This window comes from Muntiacus reevesi, chromosome 1 (genome assembly GCF_963930625.1).
Source record: "Muntiacus reevesi chromosome 1, mMunRee1.1, whole genome shotgun sequence".
In the NCBI taxonomy this organism is placed as follows: domain Eukaryota; kingdom Metazoa; phylum Chordata; class Mammalia; order Artiodactyla; family Cervidae; genus Muntiacus; species Muntiacus reevesi.
Window position 1 is genome coordinate 126,917,336 of NC_089249.1, and position 27,492 is coordinate 126,944,827.

The following is a 27,492-nucleotide window of genomic DNA, read 5'->3' on the forward strand; positions in this document are numbered from 1 at the left end:
AAATGGCAATTCAGTCCAGTACTCTTGCCTAGAAAATCCCATGGATGGAGGAGCCTCATAGGCTACAGTCCATGGGGTCACAAAGAGTCGGACACAACTGAGCGACGACACATACATCACATACAAGCTAATATGACTAAATCAAAGTTAATCATTTCAGAAATCTTTAGAGGTTTCAGTTTCTGGATATGTAAAGTATCATACAAACAAACAAAATTTATTTCTTAATATCTTTCAAATTCACTCTTTTCCTACAATCTTTCCACCTAATAGAATTAAGAAAACACACCAAGACACAAACTGCTTGTCAAACAATTACAGTGGTTCAGATAATCAAAACGCCCTTCAACAAGTTTTATGACCACAGCTCAAGAGTGTAGTGACCAACACAAATGAATCCTGAATATTTTAAAAGATGGTGTTAAACTTTTTGTAAGAGTGTCCTAGTATTTATGAATTAACTGTTCTTTTAGATGAGATTTTCTTTTTTCTCTTTACTGAATTGCTCGTTTAGCTGTTTAGAAAAATGATATCAGCTGCAAGAGATTTTTTTGCATAATTGGCCATCTGTTTCAAGGTAATGATTACAGACTGCACCCTGCAAGCAACCCATAGCTTTCGTTAGCTTCCTCCTTCAGGAACCAGGAAATAGGTGAAATCCATAATTATCAGATTCACAACAGACTCTTTCTGAGGCAGTAAGTATTTTTGTGGTTGACTCTGAGGCTTTACTTGAGAAGATCATTTGTTTAAAAAAGAAGTTTTGCTGGTTTGTATTTGGAATTCAAATGCAGTTACTGAGAATCCCATGGCTGCTATGGAGTGAACTTGGAACCAGGAAACATTTCAAATCCCAACTCCACCCCACGCCAGTCCCGTGACTCTAGGCAAGCTGCTTGGCTTCTCAGAGCCTCACTTAGCTCAATGGCAAAATTAAAAGAATCTTGCCTCAGTGCGATGGCAAGGATTGGATGACCACCATATAGACTTATATGCCTGGCACAGCCGGGGCACATTATAGACTCCCAGCAAATCCACCTGCATCTGCTACACCTGCCATCAGGACAGGCCAAAGCCTTCCCTGTCTCCCTTAGCAGAAAAAGCACAGCTCTTCAGACAGCGCCATTTGTATCCTTAGAGCCACCTCTCTAGAGAAAAGGCAGGACTTCTGGGATAATCATAGAAAAGAAAGAAATTGTTTGTCTGGGGGATTTTCCTCCCCACTGACATCTCAAGTTTATACCACTATTCCTCTTGCTGGGAGGATGGGATGACAAATGGAATCTCCCTGATATGCATTTTAATAAATTACTTGTTTCAAAAGTAACTATTGAGGACTTTCCTGATGGTCCAATGGTTAAGAATTCACCAGCCAATGCAGGAGACATGAATTCCATCCCTGTTCCAGAAAGATCCCACAAGCCATGGGGCAACTAAACTCATGTGCTGCAATTATTGAGCCCATGCACTGCAACTACTGAAGCCCACAGCTTGAGCCCATGCCCTGCAACAAGAGAAGCCACCACAATGGGAAGCCCAAGCATCACAACTAGAGAGTAGCCCCTGCACGCCACAACTAGATAGATAAAGTTGTGAGCAGCAATGAAGACCTAGCACAGCCAAACATTAATTATTTTAAAAAGTAACTACTGAAATACTTTGACATATATGTCAAAGTGACTATGTCACATATATGTCATATGACTATGATGATACACATACTTTATCCTGAATATACTTAACTCTTTTTAATCCAAATGGAAAACCTGCATTAACGTTGTTTATGTACATAAACATACTAACATATGGGGCTTCCCTGGTAGCTCAGATGCAAGGCAGGAGACCCGGATTCAATCCCTGGGTTGGGAAGGTCCTCTAGAGAAGGAAATGGCAACCCACTCCAGTATTCTTGCCTGGGAAATTCCATGGACAGAGGAGCCTGGCAAGCTATAGCCCATGGGGTCACAAAGAGTCAGACATGACTTAATGACAAAACAACAACAACACACTAACATATATGCCTAGGGTTACAAAAATTTATGAACTTTGATAAAGCACATCAAAATACCCACTGTTTGTCTTGAAATTCTAATGCAAGTCAGTGCATTGGAAACCAAAAACGCTGAACATGGTTGTCAAGCTATTACTGAGACACCCTGGAAAATGTGGGAACCAATATAGCAATATAACCTCATGGAATTTGGAGGCAGAAGAAAACCTGATTTTAGGGACTTCCCTGGAGGTCCAGTGGTTGATTTCAGGCTTCTACTGCAGGAGGCATGGGTTCAATCCCTGGTCGGGAAACTAAGATCCCACATGCCTTGAAGAGCAGCCAAAAAAACAACCTCACAAACACATGTCATTTTGAAAATTTTCTAAACCTCAAAGCATTAGTTTTCTATCTATGAAGCAGAGCTAATAATAGTACTTCTCAGGTATTAAGTGGATTGAGTAAAGTTATGCATCTTGAGCTCAAAATAATAACACATTATGATGATGAAGACTTAATGCAAAATAAATAAATCTGGAGTCCCTAGTTACAGGAAAGAAGTTTAAAGTTGTCAATTAAGAATGTTAACAGGCTCACTTAGCTTATAAACCGGAAGATCCAAGTTTAAATAATGGCCCAGCCTTTTTGTTACTAGTTAAGTGACCATGGCCAAAGGCCAGTCACATTTTACCTCAGCCCCTTTATTTAATTGTTAAGTATTAATGATATTATTAATAGTTACTATATATAAAGCACTGACCATATGCCAACGCAATCTGATGTTTATCTAGGCGCTCCAGTCTTCACAATAACCCTTCAAGGTAGAGGCTCTTACCTCTATTTTACAAACGGCTGAAACTGAGAGAAATCAAATTTGTTCAAAGCCATCCAGCTAGTAACTGGTAGAACCTGGATCCACAGCCTGGCTTATCAGTCTCCAAATCCTGTACTTAACCACCCAAATGACCTGCCTCTCCTAGAGAAAATCAAAGAACATTACTCCTGCAAGAGTACTTTTTGAACCGAAACATCAGAGAATGGGCTTGTGATTTGCCTGCCCCTCACTAAAAGGTTAGCTTCAGCCTCTCCTTCATCTCTTCTTGGAAATCTGTCTTTACCTCGATTTCACTTGAGCCGATCTGATAAACAACGTTAAAGGACAGACAGTCAAAGATAGTTCTATGTACGCCCAAGAGTTCAGGGCAACGAAGTGTTAGTCGCTCAGTTCGTGTCTGACTCTTTGCTACCCCATGGACCATAGCCCATCAGGCTCTTCTGTCCATGGAATTCTCCAGGCAAGAATACTGGAGTGAGTAGCCATTCCCTTCTCCAGGGGCTCTTTGCCACCCATGGATGGTCTCCTGCATTGCAGGCAGATTCTTTACCCCCTAAGCAACCAGGGAGGCCTTCAGGGCCTGAAGACCTTGTTCTTCTCCTTGAAATGTGAACAAAATACTTTCTTGGACTAGCTTCTAACTGCATTTGCAGTTAGCTTGTTAAGTATAAAAAGTTACATAAATGTCTCCTGAAACTATAACAAACTCCAGTTCCTGGCACACATGCCATCAATCTAATTAAATCAAAATTCAGTCCCATTTCAAGGATACGGTGTCAAATGCAGAGCTCACCCCTCTGAAACTTCTATCAACTAGTCCCATGCAGTTCAGTATAACTTTCTTAGTTATCCACTTTTGGAATAATAATCTTGGAAACACCAAAGTGTTGGTGCTGGACATGACAAATGAGGGACAAAGTGGGGCTCAGTTTGGCATCACCTAGTTTGGCATCACCTAGCCCCTCAATCCTGGAGATGCTCAGCGTGGTCATCTCACCCCGGCAGAGGAAGCAGGAGGGCAAGGTCCAGATAAAGTGAAGGGTGTTAATTTACCAACCAGATCTCGACGCTGGAAAGCCGCTGAAGCTGCTGAATCTGGGGCTACTAGAACCTATTCATTTGCATAAGGAAGTAAGGTCGCCCCTGGTTTCCCAGAAGCCAGATCGAGCCTCGAGAACGTGACTCTCCCCGGTCCTGGGACTGCCGTCTTCCCTTCCCAGTAAAACTCTCTCGCTCCCCCTGGGGCGCTCACGAGGGACACCCATCCCTCTTCCGACCTCGGAATCGCGGAAGCGCAGTCAGAGCCAATTTAAACCTGCGCAGCAGGAGTGGGAGAGGCTGAGCTCCAGCGCCCGGCGCTTACCTCCGACGGAGGGATCTCAAACACGCCCGCGATCTTGGCGTAGAGCTCCTGGATGCTGGAGAAATTCTCCACTCTGCCCGTGGCGCTCCCGTGGGCCAGCTGCGTGTGGAAAACCAGCCTGCGGGTGGGCGCCGGAGGGCTGGGCAGACTGCGGACAGCCGCATCCGTGTGCTCGCCCTCCACCAGCCGGGAGGTCTCCTTGGTGTTGAATTTCTTTTTTCTCCGCAGCCCCAGGGGCATCTTGCCTGGCCCCACCTGCGCTGCCAGCGGGCTGCTGCCTCCTTGGCTGGCCCCCCGGACTTTGTGCCCAGCGGCCCGCCCGCTCGAGGCAGGTGCAGCCTGGGCTGGGCCAATAGCAGAGGCCCTTCGGCCGGGCCCCGTCCGGTCAGGGCCCCCTCCTCCACTGGGAGGAGCTCACCTGCAGGCGGAGCGGCCACCAGCCCTCTGGAGGGATCTGCCAGAAGGGAAGTTGGACCTCAGGATAGGGAATGTTGCCTGCCTTTCCAGTTCTACGAAAATCAAGCCATCAGTCTCTGCTGCTGACCCTACCGCTACCCCGTACCCTGAGGGGAATTCAGGATGCCGAAAAGAAGAAAGCATTCTGTGCTTTGGAGAGTGTCCCTAGACAGTTAAGATGCATATCTTAAGGAATAATTTCAGTGAACCCAGACTCTTTCATCTTCCCTTACCTAGGAAAATTCTACAGTCATTAACTTGAAATGTCTGTTCTTTGTGATTAGCAGTAATCTTTTGATATTCCAGTACGTGTTTTTATCCAACAGAAACACTCATATATCCTGGCTCCTCCCTTAACTCTTCTGAGCTTTCTCAGAGCTATCTGAGAGGCTGTCTCTCAAGTGAAACTTAACTCGAAACTTTTAGGTTGTGCATGTTCTTCAGTTGATAACCCACTCCCTCATCTCCTAGCTTCTTTTCCCTCTTTAAAAAAATTTAAAAAGTGACTCAGTTTCTATAAAAGCCTTAGGATGCTGATTCTACAGAACACCACATCTTAGGATACAACATGATGGCCCTTCTGGTGACAGTCATAAATGTGCGGTAGGTGCTTACGTGTTTGTGGCCGGGCCACGAGCTTTCATGTCTGTACACAGAGGATAAGAATTTAAGTGGAAGACAATCTCCATCTTTTTTCTCTGTACCATTGGAGAAGGCAATGGCAACCCACTCCAGTACTCTTGCCTGGAAAATGCCTTGGACGGAGGAGCCTGGTAGGCTACAGTCCATGGGGTTGCGAAGAGTCAGACACCACTGAGTGACTTCACTTTCACTTTTCACTTTCATGCATTGGAGAAGGAAATGGCAACCCACTCCAGTGTTCTTGCCTGGAGAATCCCAGGGACAGAGGAGCCTGGTGGGCTGCCATCTATGGGGTTGCACAGACTCAGACATGACTGACGTGACTTAGCAATAGCAGCAGCATATACCCTGCAAGGCAGAATTGGAACGAAAAGTTTTGAGATTAGTACCACATTAAATTTATAGTCACATATCCTCAGCTGAGCCCTCAACAACTCTCAATAATCCTTGTTACTTTTTCCTGGGTACCCTTCTCTCCCAAACATTCAGCACTCTACCTAAGTGATTTCTCCACCTCTGCCCTCCTTGGTCTCTGCAGAAAACCCTGTCTCATTCTGCAGAGGAAACTAAGGCCATTCAGTGTGACTTCTGAACTCCCTCAATTCCCAACCCCTTGTCTATAACTCCACTTACCTCCTTTCTCCAAACTCTGAAGAAATCTCTTCTTTTTACTTGACCCTTGTTCTGATCTCTTCATTCCTCAAGGATCTCTATGCTTAAGCTACCAGCTGACTCTTTCTCCTCTCCACCTGGTGCCACCCACTGATGGTCAAAAGCCCAAATATTTTACACTGTTTTCAAGTGTAAAAATTGAAATTTCCACACCTCCACCCCTACAGTCACCTCTACATTTTCACAACAGAGCAAAGCAGCCTTAAATTATCAGCTGAATTTCCTCAATCCCTCTTTGCTCTTAGACTCGCTGGGTTCAGATTTTACCCCCACATGTCACTGAAATTGCTCTTACTATGGTCAGCATTTAGTCATCAGTTACGATGAACACTTTCCGGTCTTTATCTTACTTCACCTTTTGGAGTATCTGACTGCTTTGACCACCTTTATTCTTAAATCATGCCTTTATTTTGGATTCTGTCTACTGAAACAAAAATGTACAATATGGGAGTTCTGAGTTTCAGTTTTATTTGGAGATTTACTAAGGACTGAAGAGCGCCGAAGAATTAATGCTTTCAAATGTGGTCCTGGAGAAGATTCTCAAGAGCCCGTTGGACAGCAAGGAGATCTAACCAGTCAATCCTAAAGTAAATCAACCCTGAATATTCATTGCAAGGGCTGATGCGGAAACTGAAACTTCAATACTTTGGCCACTTCAATACTCTTTAATACTTTGATGTGGCTGGCTCATTGTAAAAGACCCTGATCCAGGGAAGTTTGAGGGCAAGAAGAGAAATGGATGACAGAGGATGAGATGGTTGGATGGCATCATCGACTCAATGGACATGAGTTTGAGTAAACTCCGGAGGATAGTGAAGGACAGGGAAGCCTGGTGTGCTGCAGTTCATGGGGTGATGAAATGTCAGACACGACTTAGTGACAGAACAACAATAGCCCAGTGCGTGCAATGTGGAAGTTGAACCATAAAGAAGACTGAGTGCTGAAGAACTGATGCCTTCAAACAGTGGAGAAGACTCTTGAGAGTCTCTTGGACTGCAAGGAGGTCAAACCAGTCAATCCTAAAGGAAATCAACCCTGAATACTCCTTGGAAGGGCTTATGCTGAAGCTGAAGCTCCAGTACTTTGGTAACCTGATGCAAAGAGCTGACTCACTGGAAAAGATCCTGGTTCTAGGAAAGGTTAAAGGCAAAAGGAGAAGGGGCAGCAGAGAATGAGGTAGTTAGATAGCATCACTGACTCAATGGATATGAATTTGAGCAAACTCTAGGAGATAATGGAAGACAGAGGAGCCTGGTGTGCTGCAATCCATGGGGTCACAAAGAGTCAGACATGAGTTAGTGACTGAACAACAGCATAGCCCAAGAGACAGCCTCTTAGATAGCCTGAGGAACTGCTCAGGAAGCGGGGAGATCAGTGTGTATGTGATTTTGGCAAAGGGGGTACATGCAAGCAAGCACACATCTCAGTAGACGGTTGCTGCTAGTCGTATGGAACCTTCATTAACGGCTTTAGTGCTTTTCTAAGTGTGGGAAGATGCAAGAAGCCAAGTTTATAAAAAAATTTCCTCTCAAAATATTTGACTATCTGAAGCCTTGTTCTATGAGTGTTCCCAGAGTCTTACTCTTAATCTGTGCCCTGACCTCTTTTCAGGGTGTGTTAAAGGTCAGCAGCTGCAGTGGCTAATAACTCAAGTCCAGTTGTGATAGCTACACATTGGTATGAACTCCTCTCTTCTTGAAATCTCTAAGATACCTTGAAATTCCTGCACTTGTCAGGAGGTGTCCTTCATTATTCACCTGATAAGGCTGCTGGGAACCTAAAAGTTTCCAATTTCTGGATGGATCAGGTAGAGAGGAAAAGACAAATGTTTCAATTCTGCTTACAGGGATTGTTTTTTCTTGTAGTGGTTAAGTCCTGTCTGATTCTTTGTGACCTCATGGACTGTAGCCTGCCAGACTCTTCTGTCCTTGGGGTTTTCCAGGCAAGAATACTGGAGTGGATTGCCACTTTCTTCCCCAGGGGATCTTCCCGACCCAGGGATCAAACCCATGTCTCCTGCATTGGCAGGCGGATTCTTTACCACTGAGCCAACTGGGAAGCCCCTTCTTTTCCCTTAACAAAACACATTTTCATTCCTCATCTCTTTTACTGAAAATACAATTTCTACTTTTCTTGCATACTGAAATGTTTCCCTTATTATTTCTAGTAGCTTTAATACATATTTTAATTAGAATTCTCAACTCTTAATCAATTTTTAGTGAAAACTAAGAAGTAAGCACTTAGGAACTTTTACATTCTCATTCTATACATGGGCAAAATTTTAAATATTATTCATAATGTTTACAAACATGTGCTTTCTTATAGAAAATGTCCCAGTGTTGCACCAGACATATTTATTAATAGTCCTAAATATCTTTAGTTTCTCTGTAAAAGAAACCCAATGTTCAGTAATTAATGTTTCAGTATCTTATTTTATTTAAGGCTCGGGCCTGGTGCACTGGGAAGACCCAGAGGAATCAGGTGGAGAGGGAGGTGGGAGGGGGGATACGTGTAACTCTATGGCTGATTCATATCAGTGTATGACAAAACCCACTGAAATGTTGTGAAGTAATTAGCCTCCAACTAATAAAAAAAGAAAAAAAAAAAAAAGAATGACCTAGTCAATAAACTCTAATCATTTAACTTAATTTAGTAAAACTCTAAAATTTTAAGTTTCCAAAATCTAGAGAAGCTATTTTTAAGTAGATATGCCTAAAACATAGTTATTCCTAAAGAGTTTACCTAAATATTCTTATTTACATTTAATTTACTTATAAACAATTTTATCATACCAAGTGATTTTTTTTCTTTATAAATTTTGCACCAGATATAATAAGGTCTTATTTGACTTCTAATAAACTTAGGTACAATCATGCTATTATACTTAATGTTGATAGCTCTAAAGATATGTCTATATTAAACCAATAAACTTAAACTAACTTTAATAACAAATATTAATTTAATACTGAATATTTACCAGTTCATACGAACCTGAAATTCATTTGGGTTAGTTTCTTTTATATTTCTCAGAATTTATGTAAGCACTTAATTTTTGTTAAATCGATTAAATAGAGCTCATTTCCAAGTTAATTTTGGTTATACCATCTGGAGGTAGAGACATGTATCTATAACATACACACAGACATATATACATTCATGTAGACACAGAGATCTCACAATCTGATTTTTTTTTTTCACAATCTGATTTTAAAACTTAGCCATGAAACAAGTATTACAGTATAAAACTCACTAATTTATAAATAACAATTGGAATACATTAAGTTTACTCACCTGAATTTTAAAAGGCCTTTCCCTTCTTTTTTTTCTGTCTCAAGAGTTGGCGATGGTCTAGGATAAGAGATGTGTTCCTAAGAGCCCTGGTAGAATATACACATCTCAAGACACAAAAAGAGAAATGCAAGTTTCTCCTAGAAGAACTTGTTCTCTTAGGATCAGGATTGTGAAAAGACTTTTCATCAAGCTGGCTTTTTTTTAACTGCGTAAGCAATTAAAGAGCCCATTTTGACCATTTGGAGGGACAAAATTTCCTTTAATTTTCAATTAAGTTGATACTTATAAATATAAGTTTTGTATAACCTGACTTGAGTGTTGGTTGGAGGCTGGCTTTCTGACAACCCTCATTTAGGAAAGATGCTAGGCCAGCCTCCTGCCTAGTCACCCAGACCGCTCAGTGTCTTTCTGAGAAAATTCCAATATCTTTCCAATGGAGAGCCTGTTCTGTACCACTAAACAGAACTTGGGTTCATCAGCCAATAATTGGAAGATCTAAGCACCAGAAGAGCTTGCTCCCATTTGTCTGGACACACCAAGGAGGTGGACACACACTAGGGTCCCTGCGGGCACCAAGGCTCCAGCTCCACACAGATTTCGGGCAGAGCAGAGAAGTCTGCTCTGGGTCCCTGCTGTTCGTGCTCAGGCACTTCAGACGTGTCCGACTCTGTGACCCTATGGACTGTAGCCCTCCAGGCTCTTCTGTCTGTGGAATTTTTCAGGCAAGAATACTGCAGTGGGTTGCCATGTCTTCCTCCAGGGGATCGTCCCCCCTCTGCACCCACCCAGGGTTCAAACCTGCGTCTCTTACACCTCCTGCGTTGGCAGGCAGGTTTCTTAACACTAGGTCCAACTGGGAAGCCCCTGCTTCCCTTAGTGGTCACCAAAATTATTAACTGAAATAAAAACTCTGAAAGTGAGAGCTCTGAGTTTCAGTTTTATTGAGAGACTTAGGACTATAAACCAGGAGACAGCCTCTTGGAGAGCTCTGAGGAACTGCTCAGAAGAGGTAAAGGGGGGAGGTCAGTGTATATGATTTTGGAAAAGGGAGTACATACAAGCAGGCACACATCTCAGTAGAAGCTTGCTGCTAGTCATGAGGATCAGATGTCTTCATTAATGGTTTTGGTGCTTGTTCAAGTGTGGAAAGATGCAAGAACCCAGATTCAAAGCAAATTCTCCTGAAAATGTTTAACTATCTGAAAGCTTGTTCTGCCAGTACATGCCAAAGCAGAGTACCTCAGCCTGACCCTCTGTCAAAATGTGTTAAAAGTTAACAGCTGCAGTGACTAATAACTCAATTCTTGTAGAGCCGAATGGTGATCACCCTTCATTAGTTGGCAGCTTCACTGGTTGGGGTACCTCTCCTGTCCTTGCTAAGTGCTACTCTCCCAGAACTGTGTTCTGCGAGGCATTTTTTTCTTGGCCATCTTGTCTTCCTACCCTACATACTCTCCTTGATTGACCACTTCTAGTCTTCTGCTTTCAGTAGATGTTGTTGACCTCCAAATTTGTATCTGCAGTTCAATCTACCAGAAAGAGAATGTACTGTAGGAAACTAAAATTGAGATTGTACAAACTCATCCTTTCTCCTGAAAATATCTTTGTTTCTCCTGATTTCACTAATCATGATCACATACTCTGTGGCCCAAACCAGATATATTTGAGTCATCATACCAAGCTTTTTCCTTTTCCCTAACCTCTTAGATCAATTCAGGCCTGAAATTTTCTGTTTTTCAAATTGGGGTTCACATGTGCATACTTACTCAGTCATGTCCGACTCTGTGACCCCATAGACTGTAGCCCACAGGCTCCTCTGTCCATGAGATTCTCCAGGCAAGAACACTGGAGTAGGTTGCCATGCCCTCCTCCAGGGGATCTTCCCAACCCAGGGATCACACCCACATCTCTTATGTCTCCTCCATTGGCAGGAGGGTTCTTTACCACTAGCACCACCTGGAAAAACCCTAAGGGTAATCCCTTAGACCTGAGGAAAAGATATGGACTCCATAGGTTCAAGGGGTATGGTCACCAGAGCTCATGCCCTCTCTTCTAGAACATGCTCTGGATACCCAGGATCCTGGATTTTCCTGCCCAGGTGGGCCCAAGTCTGGTTCCAAAAACTACATAGTTTTTCCCAGGGTCAAGGCAGGCCCACACCTGATGTTCACAAAGGTATGCCTGGGTGGGGTTGGGGGGTGGGGAGCAGTGGCCCAGGAGCTGATCTTTGCACAGTATGAGGTGGTGGGAGGGGAGGAGCTCAGAGCAGAGCTTCGGAGGAATAGAATGGGGTAGACTTCAGGCATAGACCTGTCTCTCCCATGTCCCGCTACACTCCTGTATGTAACTGGGAACCTCAAATATTGAACCTAACCTTTCAGATCATTATTAAAATATATTGGTCACAATAGGAAGCTAGAACATACATTATCTGACAGTTTGTTTTTAAGCAATTATTTTTCAGCAGTTAGGATATGGTATCTGGGCCTCCATGTCCCACATATATGCCTACCCTGACCTCATTTTCCTCCCCAGGTCACTGGGCCAAACTCTACCATGAAACAAACCAGATGCCAGAGGAGAAAGAAAGTGTCTGTTGATACTGTCGACATTGCAGGCATCTCCAGGAAAAATTGGAAAAAATGAAAGTTGGGTCTAAAGAGGCCAAAATACCAGCCCACTTAACCCCATCTATTGTACCAGAAATAGTTCTGTGCAAAGTCACATATTTTAATCACTCAAGAACTGTATTCAAAACTGAAAGTATTAATTAGTTGGCATATAAGCCCTTGATGACTCTTCAGTTTTGATCTTGCATATATGCTCACTTTTTCCTTGTATGGGAAATTGTCTACCTAACCACATAGTTTCTCGAGGGTAGAAAACACGTTTCATATTCTGTTTTGGTATCCTCTCCAGGTTTTCACATAGTTTTGTATATGTAATATATATCAGTAAACATAACTGGCTATAATAAACTGATCTTTGTTCCTACCTAAGATAAATGATTAACCACAACTAATCAAAAATATTGTCTTTGCTTTATATCTAGGCTTACATTTCAACCTAGGTTATCAATCTGTATTTCCACTCAGTAGCATTTCATGCTTCTAGCCCAAGTATGACTGAGTCACAAAAAAAAATTCTAGGATTAGCTTAATATAAACTTACATGTCTGCCAAAAGCAATAATATTACCTTGTTTGAAAGAAAAGGTGTAGTCATCAAATGAATCATAAGACAAATTTACTAACTTGTTTTTGTTTTTCCCAGGAAATATAACCTCTAATTACATGTAACATTAGGAATTCTGAAGAAACGCACACTGCCCACCAAAACATACACTGCCCAACCTCCTCAACACCCTTCACTTCCCCGACCCCAGTTATATATGTATCCAATAAGCAAATACTTGGGAGAAAATAAACACAGGATTTGTTAAACCATATGCAGTTTTCCCTGGAACTAAAGATAGTGTGTTTTATAGTTGCATGGCAACAATGAACAACTGAAGATGACAAGCAGGAACAGAAATAACCCTTATTTAGCTGAAATCCAGATAAATCCTTGTAGGAATAACTGGAAATAGAGAACTGGAAAGTGGGAAGAAGAAAAGAAGGCAAAGTAATACAGTGGGATGAATAAAGTTAATAATAAGTAGATTTTCACTGAGCACCCACTCTGTGCCTGGCATAGTGTCCACCGTATTACGTGCATCATCTCATCCATGGATACTTGGAGAAAACCCTCTGGCTTGGAATCCAACTTACTCTGCATCTCCAAGGTTATGGTAAATAAAAGAGTAAACAAACAAAAATAATGTGAACAGTAAACTAAATTAACAAAAGTCCTTCTATAATAATATAAATATTAAAAAGCTGTGTGGGATTTAGAAAGCAGTCTCATTCAGAAGTCACGTATTTTAATCATTCAAGAACTATATTCAAAACTGAAAATAGTAATTAGTTGGCATATAAGCCCTTGATGACTCTTCAGAGTTGGCCAAATAATTTCCTTTATACAGAATCCAAAATAGTATTTAGAACAAAGACTGCTTAGAGTAACAAATATTTTTAATGAAAACAATAACTAAGTAACCTTTGAATGTGAGCATGTCAACACATAGCAAAGGCAAAAAGAGTAATTTTTCAGGAAAAATTATCTCACATAAGAGTAGAAATTCTGGAGCAGTTATACGTCAAAAATGTGAAATCTGAGGTTGCTCTTCTATCCATTTGCTAGGGGAAAAGGTAACAGATTGTAAGCACCTGATAGTCATTAGTGGTGATGAGATAATTGTCCCCAACTGTTCCATTTTTAATTTGAAATACATGCAAATAACAGGTTCTCAAACATGGCCAAATATTTTTCATACTGTTCCTCGGTCTTACTGGAAAAATTATACTAGTAAATGTTATCCAGAAATATTTTGCCATGCTTGATAATTAAATTTAGAATACTGAACTTACCCAGAAAGTTTAAAAACTATAATTTTATCTGAAAACTAATGATCAGTATAATATAATTTCCATCATTTAAGGTAATATAGTTCGATTTTTGGCTTCCCTAGTGGATCAGCAGGAAAGAATCCACCTGCCAGGCAGGAGATGCGGGTTTGATCCCTGGATTGGGAAGATCCCCCGGAGAAGGAAATGGCAACTTGCTCCAATATTCTTGCCTGGAGAATCCCAAGGACAGAGGACCTTGGTGTGCTACAGTCCATGGGTTACAAACAGTCAGACATGACTTCAAGACTGAGCATGCACACACACATTCTATTAAATAGAAACGATATGGTGATACTGGGGCCAAGTAAAGACTGGTTAGGAAAAAACACAAGCCTGAATCTGCACAGTATTACTGGCACCAGCCAGAAACGGAAAGCTATTGCATGACATTCCACTTTGAGTGGCCTTGAAAAACTTCTTGAAGGGAAATCCCCTCAGTGTGCAGAAACTTAGGCTGCTTATTTCGTTGTCCACTTTGTATGGAGAGAAAAATGCCCTGTTAATCGACTTAGGCCACCTTCTCCTGAATAGTCTTCAGCTCAGTTCAGTCACTGTCGTGTCCAACTCTTTGCAACCCCATGGACTGCAGCAAACCAGGCTTCCCTGTCCATCAACAACTCCCGGAGGTTACTCAAACCAATGTCCATTGAGTTGGTGATGTCCATCTAATAATCTCATCGTCTGTCGTCCCCTTCTCCTCCTGCTTGCAATCTTTCCCAGCATGAGGGTCTTTTCCAATGAGTCAGTTCTTCCCATCAGGTGGCCAAAGTATCAGAGCTTCAGCTTCAGCATCAGTCCTTCCAATGAATATTTAGGATTGATTTCCTTTAGGATGGACTGGTTGGATCTCTTTGCAGTCCAAGGGACTCTCAAGAGTCTTCTCCAACACCACAGTTCAAAAGCATCAATTCTTCAGCACTCAGTTTTCTGTATGCTCCAACTCTCACATCTATACATGACTACTGGAAAAACCGTAGCCTTGACTAGACAGACCTTGTTGGCAAAGTAATGTCTCTGCTTTTTAATATGCTGTGTAGGTTGGTCATAGCTTTTCTTCCCAGGAGCAAGCATCTTTTAATTTCATGACTGCAGTCACCATCTGCAGTGATTTTGGAGCCCAAGAAAATAAAGTCTGTCACTGTTTCCATTGTTTCCCCATCTATTTGCCATGAAGTGATTGGACCAGATACCATGATCTTAGTTTGTGAATATTGAGTTTTAAGTCAGCTTTTTCACTCTGCTGTTTCACTTTCATCAAGAGGCTCTTTAGTTCCTCTTCAATTTCTGCTGTAAGGGTGGTGTCATCTGCATATCTGAGGTAATTTATATTTCTCCTGGCAATCTTGATTCCAGCTTGTGCTTCATCCAGCCCAGCATTTCATATGATGTACTCTGCATATAAGTTAAAATATACAGGATGAAAATATACAGCCTTGACATACTCCTTTCCTGATTTGGAACCAGTCTGTTGTTCCATGTCCAGTTCTAACTGTTGCTTCTTGACTTGCATTCAGACTTCTCAGGAGGCAGGTCATGTGGTCTTGTATTCCCATCTCTTTAAGAATTTTCCACAGTTTGTTGTGATTCACACAGTCAAAGGCTTTGCCATAGTCAATAAAGCAGATGTTTTTCTGGAACACTCTTGCTTTTTTGATGATCCAACAGATGTTGGCAATTTGATCTCTGGTTCCTCTGCCTTTTCTAAATCCAACTTGAACATCTGGAAGTTCACAGTTCATGTACTGTTGAAGCCTGGCTTGGAGAATTTTGAGTATTACTTTGCTAACATGTGAAATGAGTGCAATCGTGCGGTAGTTTGAGCATTCTTTGGTATTGCCTTTCTTTGGGATTGGAATGAAAACTGACCTTTCCCAGGCCTGTGGCCACTGCTGAGTTTTCCAAATTTGCTGGCATATTGAGTGCAGCACTTTCACAGCATCATCTTTCAGGATTTGAAATAGCTCAATGGGAATTCCATCACCTCCACTAGCTTTGTTTGTAGTGATGATTTCTAAGGCCCACTTGACTTCACGTTCCAGGATGCCTGACTCTAGGTGAGTGATCACACCATTGTGATTATCTGGGTCGTGAAGATCTTTTTTTTACAGTTCTTCTGTGTATTCTTGCCACCTTTTCTTAATATCTTCTGCTTCTGTTAGGTCCATACCATTTCTGTCCTGTATCAAACCCATCTTTGCATGAAATTTTCCCTTGGTATCTCTAATTTTCTTGAAGAGACCTCTAGTCTTTCCCATTCTATTGTTTTCCTCTATTTCTTTTAATTGATCACTGAGGAAGGTTTTCTTATCTCTTCTTGCTATCTTTGGAACTCTGCGTTCAAATGGGTGTATCTTTCCTTTTCTCCTTTGCCTTTTGCTTCTCTTCTTTACTCAGCCATTTGTAAGGCCTCCTCAAACAACCATTTTGCCTTTTTTTATTTCTTTTTCTTGGGGATGGTCTTGATCACTGCCTCTTGTCATGAACCTCTTCTCATGATCACTGTCATGAACCTCCATCCATAGTTCTCCAGGCATTCTGCCTATCAGATCTAATTCCTTGAATCTATTGTCACTTCCACTGTATAATCATAAGGGATTTGATTTAGGTCATACCTAAATGAATGGTCTAGTGGTTTTCCCTACTTTCTTCGATTTAAGTCTGAATTTAGCAATAAGGAGTTCATGATCTTAGCCACAGTCAGCTCCAGATCTTGTTTTTGCTGACCGTATAGAGCTTCTCCATCTTATAACCAATCTGATTTTGGTATTGACCATCTGGGGATGTCCTTGTGTAGAGTCTTCTCTTGTGATGTTGGAAGAGGGTTTTGCTATGACCAGTGTGTTCTCTTGGCAAAACTCTATTAGCCTTTGTCCTGCTTCATTTTGTACTCCAAGGCCAAATTCCCCTGTTACTTCAGGTGTTTCTTGACTTCCTACTTTTGCATTCCAGTACCCTGTAATGAAAAGAACATCTTTTTGGGGTGTTAGTTCTAGAAGGTCTTGTAGGTCTTCATAGAACCATTCAACTTCAGCTTCTTCAGCATTACTGGTTGGGGCATAGACTTGGATTACTGTGATATTGAATGCTTTGCCTTGGAAACCAACGGAGATCACTCTGTTGTTTTTGAGATTGTATCCAAGTACTGAATATCAGGCTCTTTTGTGTGACTATGATGGCTACTCCATTTCTTCTAAGGGATTCTTGCCCACAGTAGTAGATATAATTGTCATCTGAATTAAATTTGCCTATTCCAGTCCAGTTTAGTTAGCTGATTCCTAAAATGTTGATGTTCACTCTTGCCATCTCCTGTTTGACCACTTCCAATTTGCCTTGATTCGTGGACCTTAATTGAAAACTCACACATCCTCAAACAGATAATTGAGAATAATTTTTAAACAAGTTCTTTTTTTCTAGTTGTTTACACTCTGTTTATCAGTAGCTGACATGCAGGTGCATTGTTTGATATATTAAAAATTATCTTTATTAATAAATATAGTATCTTCAACAGAAAAAACTCTTTGAAAAGACTTAATGGGGGGAAATAATGTAAGGTCAAGTGGTATAGAAAGTTTGAAACCAAGACTACAAAATAAATTGCTTCCACCATAAAATACTTATGTTTTTTTAAAAACTTTTTGATTGTAAATCTTTTCTGTACTTTATTTTTATTTTCAAAAGGTAAGAATTTCAAGTTCCAAAAATGTGTAGGAATATTATCTCCCGTTTATGAATCAACAGTCTAAGAGCTATAGAACCATACGTCCTTTAAATTCTTCACTTGAAAAACTTCAGCCAAATATAAATTTTAACTTACTGTAATTTAAAGTGTATTAGTAAACTTTTCTTTTAATATCATCCTGTCCATAGCTAGTATTCTTAATATAGTATCTTATTTTATTAGGAAGAGATAAATATTCTCCATTTACAAATAGGCAAAACAAGCCTGAAAAGAAATTTAATTTAGATTCTATAGCCTGAAAGCCAGGATCAGAGGTCAATACCTTGACATTTTCTAATTCCATTTTCTTTTTTTGACATTGTCTTCTGCCTCTTGGGAATGAATTAGGAAACATTATATCAGCACTGTTTGAAAATTAAGATGTAAATCTTAAATGTATTTTTCTTCTTTTCAGTAATGGTTCCTGTATCTCAGGAGTTTTATAATTGCTATTCCTTTTGCCTTAAATGCTCTCCTACCAGGTCTTGGACAGCCGCCCCCTTTGCGTCACTGAGGTCTGAGTACAAATGTCACTCTTCACAAAGAGGCATTCTTTGGCTGCACTGTTCTTTCTTTACCAGTCAGTTTCTATCCCACTTTTTTTTTCTTAAAGCTTATCATCATCCAAAAAATACATTATTTTTAAACATTTTTATTTTTAGCTTCCATGATTAGAACATAAGGTCTTTAGTGATGGGACTGTATCCTTCACATCTGCAACAGTGATGTACATACCACATGCTCAGTAAACACTTGTCTAATAACTAAATGAGGGCTTTTTAAAATAAAATGATAAAATGAATTTTATTTTGATACTTTGAAAACTTTTAAATGAAAACAATATGTTCTAATAAAAAATAAAATTTTTAAATAAATAAAAATAAAATTTAGAGAATTTGAAAACAACAATAGGTGAAAAATAAACTCCTTAGAAATCATGAATTTGAATTTTTTTAAAAAAAGGTAAGCATGTGCTCCAGCTCAGACTGGGCTGGGGCTCCAACCACAGTGCTCACTGGATGCCCCCACCCTGCAACCTCCTTCCTGCTGCTCCCTCTGCCCACCTCCTCCTCCCCTCACTCCCTTCCTCCAGCTCAAGTTCCCTGTTGCCTGAACCCAGAGCTGAAATCTGATGGAACCACCACAATGTTTGCTCCCAGATTCCTGGTTTCCCAAAGGATGAAATACCCAAGGTGGCATTGCTGATCAACCAAGGTAAGGATGGTCTGTTGAATAAATGGTACTGTGATAACTGGTTGAAAGTGAAAAGTAAATATATTAGTCCAGGCTCCTCTGCCCCTGGGATTCTCTAGGCATGAATACTGGAAAGGGTAGCCATTCCCTTCTCCAGGGGATCTTCCCGGAGATCCCTCTTTGCAGGCAGATTATTTACTATATGAGCCACCAAGGAATATTCAGGTGGAAATAATGAAACTGGAGGTCTGCCTCATACCATACAGAAAAAGTACTTCTAGGCAGATTAATATTTTTAAAGTGAAAGTTTTAAAACCTTGAAAACTTTTTTAAAAATATTAAGAAGATCTTTTTGAACTTCAGGGTAGGTAAAGATTTCTGAAGACACAAAAAATCTAGATCATACAAGAAATGATTGAGAAACCAGATTACATTAAAAATTAAGAGTTTCTATTCACCAAATGATGTCATGAAGAAAACCCAGAAGACAAACCACAACCCTGAAAGACATATTTGCAAACACATTTAATCAACAAGTAATTAATATCCAGAATATACAGAACTACAATAAGAAAACAGAAATAACCCAACAACAAATGAAAAAGTCAGGGACAGTCATTTCATTTCACCAAAGAGAGAACACCGCTGAGCAGAGTAACCGTGTGAAAAGCTGCTCATTCATCGGTAGTCAAGGAAATGCAGAAGAGCATGGTGAGATGCTGTTTTTACCTTCTGTTTATAAGCACCCTGACAATATGATATTAACTACTTTGGAGGACAGAAATTATCATGGGAACTTGGACACATCCTAAGATACATCTTTTCTCTTCAGGGTATTTACCCTAAAGAAATTTCTGCACGTGTGTACCGAGGGCAATGGACAAGAATTTTCTCAGCAGTGTTGTACACGGTAAGCAAGACCCAAAGACAACCCAAATATCCATCTTGGGTAGGTGGTGTGTGCTTATAAAGTGGAATAGTATCCTGCAATAAAAATGAACTCCAGTTCCGGGCAACGAAATGGATAAATCTCATAGACATGTTAAGGAACAGCAAAACACTAAAGGACATGTGAATCTTACCAAGGAACACTGAAAAACATACAAACCAACTATATCAGGAATACAGAAGAAAAAGCCAGAAAAAGATTATTGTAAAATCAGGTCACTGGTTACCTGTAAGGGAGGGAAGAGGTTAGTCCTGGAAAGAGTACACATGGTGCTTTGGGGTCCTAAAGATGTTCTAATAATTTTTTAGCTTACCGGTATGTGGGATCTTAGTTCCCTGACCAGAGATTGAACCCACACCCGCTACAGTGGAAGTGCAGAGTCTTAACCACTGGACCACCAGGGAAGTCTCCAGTGTTCTAATTCTTGACTTCGGAGGAAAAGCAAGCTGGATTCTGTGTTCCCTAAAAGATAGCACACCGCTCACATTTCCTGGAGGAGACTTAGGTAGCCACACCTAATTGTAAGGGAGGCTGGAATTGTAGTCTAGTTGTCTGTGTCCACTGCTCCCTCCCTCAGGTCCAGAACAGCACCTGACATCTGAGCAGATACCAGTCAAAATGTGTTGAATGAATACTGGCTGTATGACTCTGGACAAGCAAATCAACCTCCAAAGACATTTGTCCTCTCTCTTGCTTAATGCCATGTGATTTTAAACACCGGTCACTATAAAACAATTCTCTGACTATAAATGTAGCATATGCTCCTTGAAAAAAATTTTTTAACATTATACATAATTTAATTTTTCTTTAGCTGATAAATTAATATTCACTACTCCATCACATTTTATCCAAGGTTTTGGAAACATTAGTTAAAACATGAAAAAATAACACTGTAGCATATAAATTGAAAAATTAAAATGAAGGCAACAGTTATCCTTAATCCCACCATCTCAAAACTTCACCATTACATATTCTGATTTCTTTTTCTCCAGTCTTTTTTCTTCCTTTTTAAAATTTATATTTATTTATTTATTTGGCTGTGCAGGGTCTTAGTTGTGGCATGCAGGATCTTCAGTCTTTGTTGAGCATGTGGGGTCTTTAGTTGCAGCATGTGGGATCTAGTTCCTTGATCAGGAATTGAACTTGGGCCCTCTGCATTGGGAGCATGGAATCTTAACTACTGGACCACCAGGGAAGTCCCTCCAATCTTTTTCTATAGATACATTATAGATAGCATCATACCCTAATTTTAAAAATTTGACCCGCTGCAAAATAATTTTAAAAGAAAAATTGGAAGTTATCACTCCATAATTTTCCTTCTTAGAAATACAATATTTTCAAGTGTCCTAGGACTTAGAGACTGTTTTACTAAAACTTTTATTTTATCAATGAGGAACACCTAAAGCAAGGAAGTTAAACCACCCACCCAAGGTCACAAATGTTAGTTATTAGTAAAACCTGATGCTTAATAGTATTCTTCTCACCAACGTCTTGCTTTCCTTCATTAGTGGATCGTATTTTAAATAGACCACCCTCGAGTGCTATTTATTATATACACTTTATTTCAGCTTATACTTCAGAAGTAAACAAAAAATTACTCATTAAAAAAAGAATAAAAAAATAAAATAAATTTTAAAAAATGAATAAAGGCACATTCACAGTCTTTCTCCAAAGAAACTTGTTAAAATACATCATTACTAGCTTAGGCATCTTAAAAAATTGCACTAATGCAAAAAATTAAAACATATTATAAGCAACTACCAATCACCCTTATAAGAAGCTTTTTTTAATCTATTAGGATTTAAAACTTATGAGGCTCTGGTATGAGACAGTAATGATCTGCTCCACAGATCCACTCCCCAATGAAACTGGTGCAAATTATTTTTTAAAACAACTATTTAAAGTCTCTGGAAATTGTTCTAATGGCCTATAGCACATAAAGAAAGAAACATTTATTCAAGGAAAGCCACTACAATTTTATAAGAATAGTGAGAATCTGTGGTATTTGAACCAAGACCCACACTATCCCTCCCTCTTCCAACTCAGTGAGATGGAAATTCCACTCCAGACCACCACAGCCAAGAGAACCCTGTTGCTCCAATGGGAGGAATTATAATCCAGTCAGAGGATTATCTTCCTAGGAAGGCAGGATGCAAGTATTTCTCATACTGTCCTGTTATCTCTTGCTGAGGCTAAGTTCTGAGTGCGTGCAAGGGAGAGTTGGGGGCTTCCCTGGTCGTTCAGTGGTAAAGAATCTGCCTGCAATGCAGAAAATGCAGGACACACGGGTTCAATCCCTGGTTGGGAAGATCCCCTGGAGGAGGGCATGGCAACCCACTCCCGTTTTCTTGCCTGGAGAATCTCCAAGGACAGAGGAGCCTAGAGGACTAAGTCCATAGGGTCGCAAAGAGCTGGACACGACTGAAGTGACTTAACATACACACACAAGGGACAGTTGAGGGATGGTTTCTGCTACTCTTGAATTAGGATGGAGGCTCTGCCTTGGGAGTGGCACAGCTGAGAAGCCTGGAGCCTTCAATGCCATTACGCTGATTGGCAGAGTTTCCATGCTGGGAGAGACGAGCTGAGGAGATCTGGGGTCACTCTCAAATTGTCCCCACCTCAGCAGCACTCATCTCTGAAAGTTGGGGTGTCACTTCGAAAGACTGGCAATATTGTTCCCACCTGCCATCATTAGTTTGCCTGAGAGAGAAAAGACACAAGTGAGAGGAACCCTGGGGTCAGAACAAATCTCAAACAAGATTTCAGTACTATTCTTTCGAAGAATCTGATTGGATCAGTTTGTGGAGCACTTTATGGCCCAAGGGTGTTGTGTCAGTCAGTAAAGTAATGGCAGGGTGCGGTCAGGGAGACAAAGAAAGCCTTACTAAAACCACTGTCATCCCAGGGTGACTGAGCATACTCAAGTCTGCATCCTCTGAAGAACAATAACAGAGGCTTTCCATCACAGGGGGAAATAGACTTCACTAAATTATTCAGCCAGTCTCTAAACATGTAAATATTGTTGCTTAGTCGCTAAGCCATGTATGACTCTTTTGCAACCCCATGGACTGTAGCCCACCAGGCTCCTCTGTTCATGTCCATGGTATTTTCCAGGCAAGAATACTGAAGTGGGTTGCCATTTCCTTCTCCAGGGGATCTTCTCAACCCGGGACCAAACCCATACCTTCTGCATTGCAGGTAGATTCTTTACCAGTGAGCCACGTGGGAAGCCTGCAAACATAAATAACAAGTCCAAAAAGAAAGTGGAGACACAGTACCTAGAGTTGCCTGAAAATGCTTAATTTCAAAAAATAAATAACAAAACGTATAAAGAAATAATGTATGACCCCTCCGTCAGAAAGTAAGAAGGCATAAGAACTGCATGTGAAGCAACCAGATGTTGGGTTTAACAGACAAAAATTTCAAAGCAGCCAGTATAGATATTTTTAAAGAGCAAAAGAAAACCATGATTAATTATAGAAGATATGATGATCAGGTCTCATCAAATAGAGAATGTCAATACAGAGAACTTATGAAAAACAAATACATGGAAATTCTAGAGCTAAAATGACAATAACTGAAATAATTCACTAGAGAGGCTCAACAGTAGATCTGAACTGACAGGTGGAAAAAAATTAGCAAACTTGAAGATAGATTGATAAAGATATAATTAAATAGAATAGAGAGAATGAAGAAAGAATAGATAGAAAAAAGAATGAAGGAAAATGAACGGAGCCTCAGGAAACGTGGAACACCATTAAATTCATGGTGGACTTCCCTGGTGGCTCAGATGGTAAAGCGTCTGCCTACAATGCGGGAGACCCGGGTTCAATCCCTGGGTTGGGAAGATGTCCTGGAGAAGGAAATGGCAGCTCACTTCAGTATTCTTGCCTGGAAAATCCCATGGACAGAGGAACCTGGTAGGCTATAGTCGGTGGGGTCGTAAAGACACGACTGAGTGACTCCACTTTCACTTTAATGCAATACTGGAGTACCAAAAGGAGAAGAAAGAGAGAAAGAAGAAGAAAAAAAAAATTTTAAGTAATGGCTGGAAACTTCTCAAATTTATTGAAAAACATTAGTCTATATAGCCATGAAAGTCAACAAACTCCACATAGGATAAGCATGGAGATCTATAGACATCATAGTAAAAATGCTGATGGTCAATGACAAGGAGAAATTCTTGAACGCAACAAGAGACAAACTACTTGTTGTCATCATTTACGAAGGAACCCCAATAAAATCAATTTACTTATAACTGGATATAAGGGAGACCAGAGGCAGTGGGATAAGATATCAAAAGTAATCAAAGAAAAAAATCTGTCAACCAAGAATCCTGTATTCAGCAGGACTAGCTTTCAAAAATGGAGGCAAAATATACATTCCCAGGTAAACCAAAACTGAGAGAATTTGTTGACAGTGGACCCACTTTATAAGAAACACTAACAGAAGATCTTAAGGCTGAAAGCAAGTGGCCTCAGAGAGTAATTCAAATCCACATGAACAAAGAGCCCTGGATGAGGTAATTATGTAATTATAAAAGACAATGCAGATCGTATTTCTTCTCCCTTTCTCTTAACTGATTTAGGAAGCAATTGTATAAAACAACGTGTATGTAATGTATTGGCCATAACATATAAAAATGGAGTATATTTGTAGAATATTTGCCAAGAACAACACAAAGAAGGTGAGAACAATGCTGTATTGGAGAAATTACAAATACTAAACCAGTCTTGCATTCCTAAAATAAATCCCGCTTGGTCATCATGTATACCTTCTTCAAACATAATGAGAAGACACTTATATAAGCCAGCAACTAAATTTTTTTCTGAAATCCTTCCAAATTTTAATGAATTGTAACTTAGTAGTAACAGATTTCAGTGATTCTGGTGTTTGCCAACTAAAATGCATATTTTCCCCCAAGGAGTTATGTCAGAATCCTTCAGAAGAGGAAATCTCTGTACCAAGCATGCCTAGGGCCAAGTCAAATAGGTCAATGAGTTGCTTTACCTTGTGGAGTGATCTTCAGGTCTGCTGTCTGGACTTAACTAACCCTCAAGTTCTTTGTGTCTCAGCACAGAAGGAATTCAGCGAGAGGCAAAGTAGTAAGCAAGAAATAGATTTATTAATATAGGATGCTTGTAAGAGATGCAAGCAGACAGGTGAGGGAACTCTGCCAACCAGCAACTAATTTTTAAATAATATTAAGGTCTCGTAGCTCAGCTGGTAAAGAATCTGCCTGCAATGCAGGAGACCCTGGTTCAATTCTTGGGTTGGGAAGATCCCCTGGAGGAGGCCATGGCAACCCACTCCAGTATTCTTGCCTGGAGAATCCGCGTGGACAGAGGAGCCTGGCGGGCTGCAGTCCATGGGGTCACAAAGAGTCAGACACGACTGAGCGACTACACACAGCACACAAGGCCCCTCTGGGCTTCCCTGGGGGCGCAGTGCATAAAGAAACCACCTGCAATGCAGGAGACTGGAGTTCAACCCTGGGTGGGGAAGATCCCCTGGAGAAGGAAATGGCAACCCACTCCAGTATTCTTGCTGGGAAATCCCCTGGACAAGAGGAGCCTGGCGGGCTACAGTCCATGAGGGTCACAAAGAGTCAGCCACAATTTAGTGACTAAACCACCACCACCAAGGATCCATTATCAGTTAAGGGTTCCACTTCTAACTTGTGAAAATTTTCCTTCAAGAATTGAGTCAAATATTTTTAGGAAAAAAAGACATAAAATGTTTAACTAGCCCTATTGTATAATTACTACTCTGAAGTGGGCTGTGCCAATGCTCATGTTGGCTTTAATCAGTGAGGGAGTGTAATTTGTAAAAGCTAGAGTGAAATAGAATTTCCCCAGTTGAGAGGGTTACGTTTCTGAAAGCATTTGGTAGGAAAACAATTAGCTGAGAAATTTAAGTTGTTATGAAAAGGGGGAAAAAAAGTTCTAGGCAGAATCCTAAGACGTCAGATTTTTCTTTTTCATTTTTCTTTTCTTGGATTTTGAGACTTTTTAAAATCCAAACTTGAAAATACTGGTGTTCTTTCTATTGTAGTTTATGCTTCCTTATCCCTAGCTCTGCCCCACCCTCACCAAAAGCAAAGCAAGTTCATTACAGAAAAATCAGAAAATCTGAGTAAGGTAAAGAGGAATCACACGTACACACACACAAAGAGGAAACACACACACACAAAGAGGAAATGTGCATGTGCACACATACATACTTCAGCACAAATGCAGAGGCAGAGACTGACCCTGGCTGTGTGGGTCACACCTGGATGCCTGCTGGCCACCTTGTGGCTTGTAACTGACCTTGTATTCTTAGCGACCTCTCAAACAGGAACCTCTGGATAGTTCTAAACTTTTCTCCCCATAAACACCACAAAACAGGAACAACTTGCTGAAGGAAACAGAAACGACCCCACCCAAAGTTTCTGAAGAGACAGACAAAAATGAACACACACACACACACACACACACACACACACACACACACACACACACACACACCTGCCACCCTCTGCTGAGGATGGCACACAGAAATAAAGACCCTCAGAAGCCCCGGCCTGGGCATATGGGTTTCCAACCGAATTGTCATCATACTCAAGCAGTTCTCAGATTAATGTTTTCCTAGGAACTGTGATGTGGGGAAGGCAAATTGGTACCCCAGCCCCAGCAGCCAGGCCCTCTGATGAGGCCCAGCACCTGCCCTTCCTTCTGGCCGGTGGATCTGCCTGGCCAGAGCCGGGCTCAGCCACTGGCTGGCAAGGGCCTGGGGGCTGAGCGACTGTGATTATGTAGGATGGGGTGGGTGAGAAGAGGGGATCCTATTTAACAAAGGGCATGAAGAGCCCAGGGACTTGAGAAGAGAGGACAAGGAAATGGGGTCACCAGAGGTGGGTTGGTCAATGCGCATGTTCCTGGGAGTTGGGGGAACTCAACCAGAGGGACAATGGGGCGCAGGAGGTGGGCGGGGTGGCCTGGAGATGGCACCCAGTCCTGTGGAGGGAGGGGAGGAGGTCTGCCCAGGGGAGAGCATGGTGCTCCTGAGTAGGGGGTGTGGGGCTGCCCAGGAGTGGGGCACACTTTGACAGGCCTGGAGTGGAGGAGATTGGGGTGAGGGGGGTGGGGGATCTAGGTTGGGGTGGGGCTGCACCCAGAAGTCACTTTTAATGCTAACTAAAATGATGGTTGTACTAAGTAAAAAGTGATATTTGTATTTTTAATTAGTAATAAACATGGTTTACCATTCCTTGCTTTCTAGAAACTTTTCAGGATCTCTCATTCGCACAGTTTCCATAAGATGTTTGCAAATTTATTTTTACTTTGTTAGAAAATAGACATATAAAGAAGGCAATTAATAAAAAAGAAACCTACCCTCATCCCAAAAGTTTCATATTTTCCAAGTCTTAGGATTCTCAGTTAATCCCATCTCTTGAACCCCTTCATTCCCAGTCCCAGATATGAAAAATATCTACTTGAGAGTAAAAACACTGTGCACTGCTCGCTTCGGCAGCACGTATGCTAAAATTGGAACGATACAGAGTAGATTAGTATGGCCCCTGCACAAGGATGACACGCAAATTCGTGAAGCGTTCCATATTTTTAGATCAATGGAAGAGAATAGAAAGCCCAGAGATAAATCCACGAACCTATGGACACCTTATCTTCGACAAAGGAGGCAAGAATATACAATGGAAAAAGGATAACCTCTTTAACAAGTGGTGCTGGGAAAACTGGTCAACCACTTGTAAAAGAATGAAACTAAAACACTTTCTAACACCATACACAAAAATAAACTCAAAATGGATTAAAGATCTAAATGTAAGAACAGAAACTATAAAACTCCTAGAGGAGAACATAGGCAAAACAC

General features: G+C 40.9%; 1 protein-coding gene and 1 non-coding gene across 2 annotated transcripts in view; one reads left to right on the top strand and one right to left on the bottom strand.

The window, feature by feature from the left end:
- GIPC2 (GIPC PDZ domain containing family member 2) overlaps nt 1-4,486 on the bottom strand; it is a 95,303-nt gene extending 90,817 nt beyond the window's left edge. The window contains exon 1 of the mRNA XM_065910447.1: nt 4,189-4,486. Within this exon, the coding sequence (XP_065766519.1) occupies nt 4,189-4,428 (240 nt within the window). The 5' untranslated portion in view covers nt 4,429-4,486. The remainder of the gene's footprint in view (nt 1-4,188) is intronic.
- A 22,633-nt stretch (nt 4,487-27,119) lies between these two features.
- Nucleotides 27,120-27,226, top strand: LOC136156697 (U6 spliceosomal RNA). Its single transcript, XR_010661184.1, has one exon. It is a non-coding gene; the product is annotated as a U6 spliceosomal RNA (small nuclear RNA).
- Nucleotides 27,227-27,492: the final 266 nt, after the last annotated feature.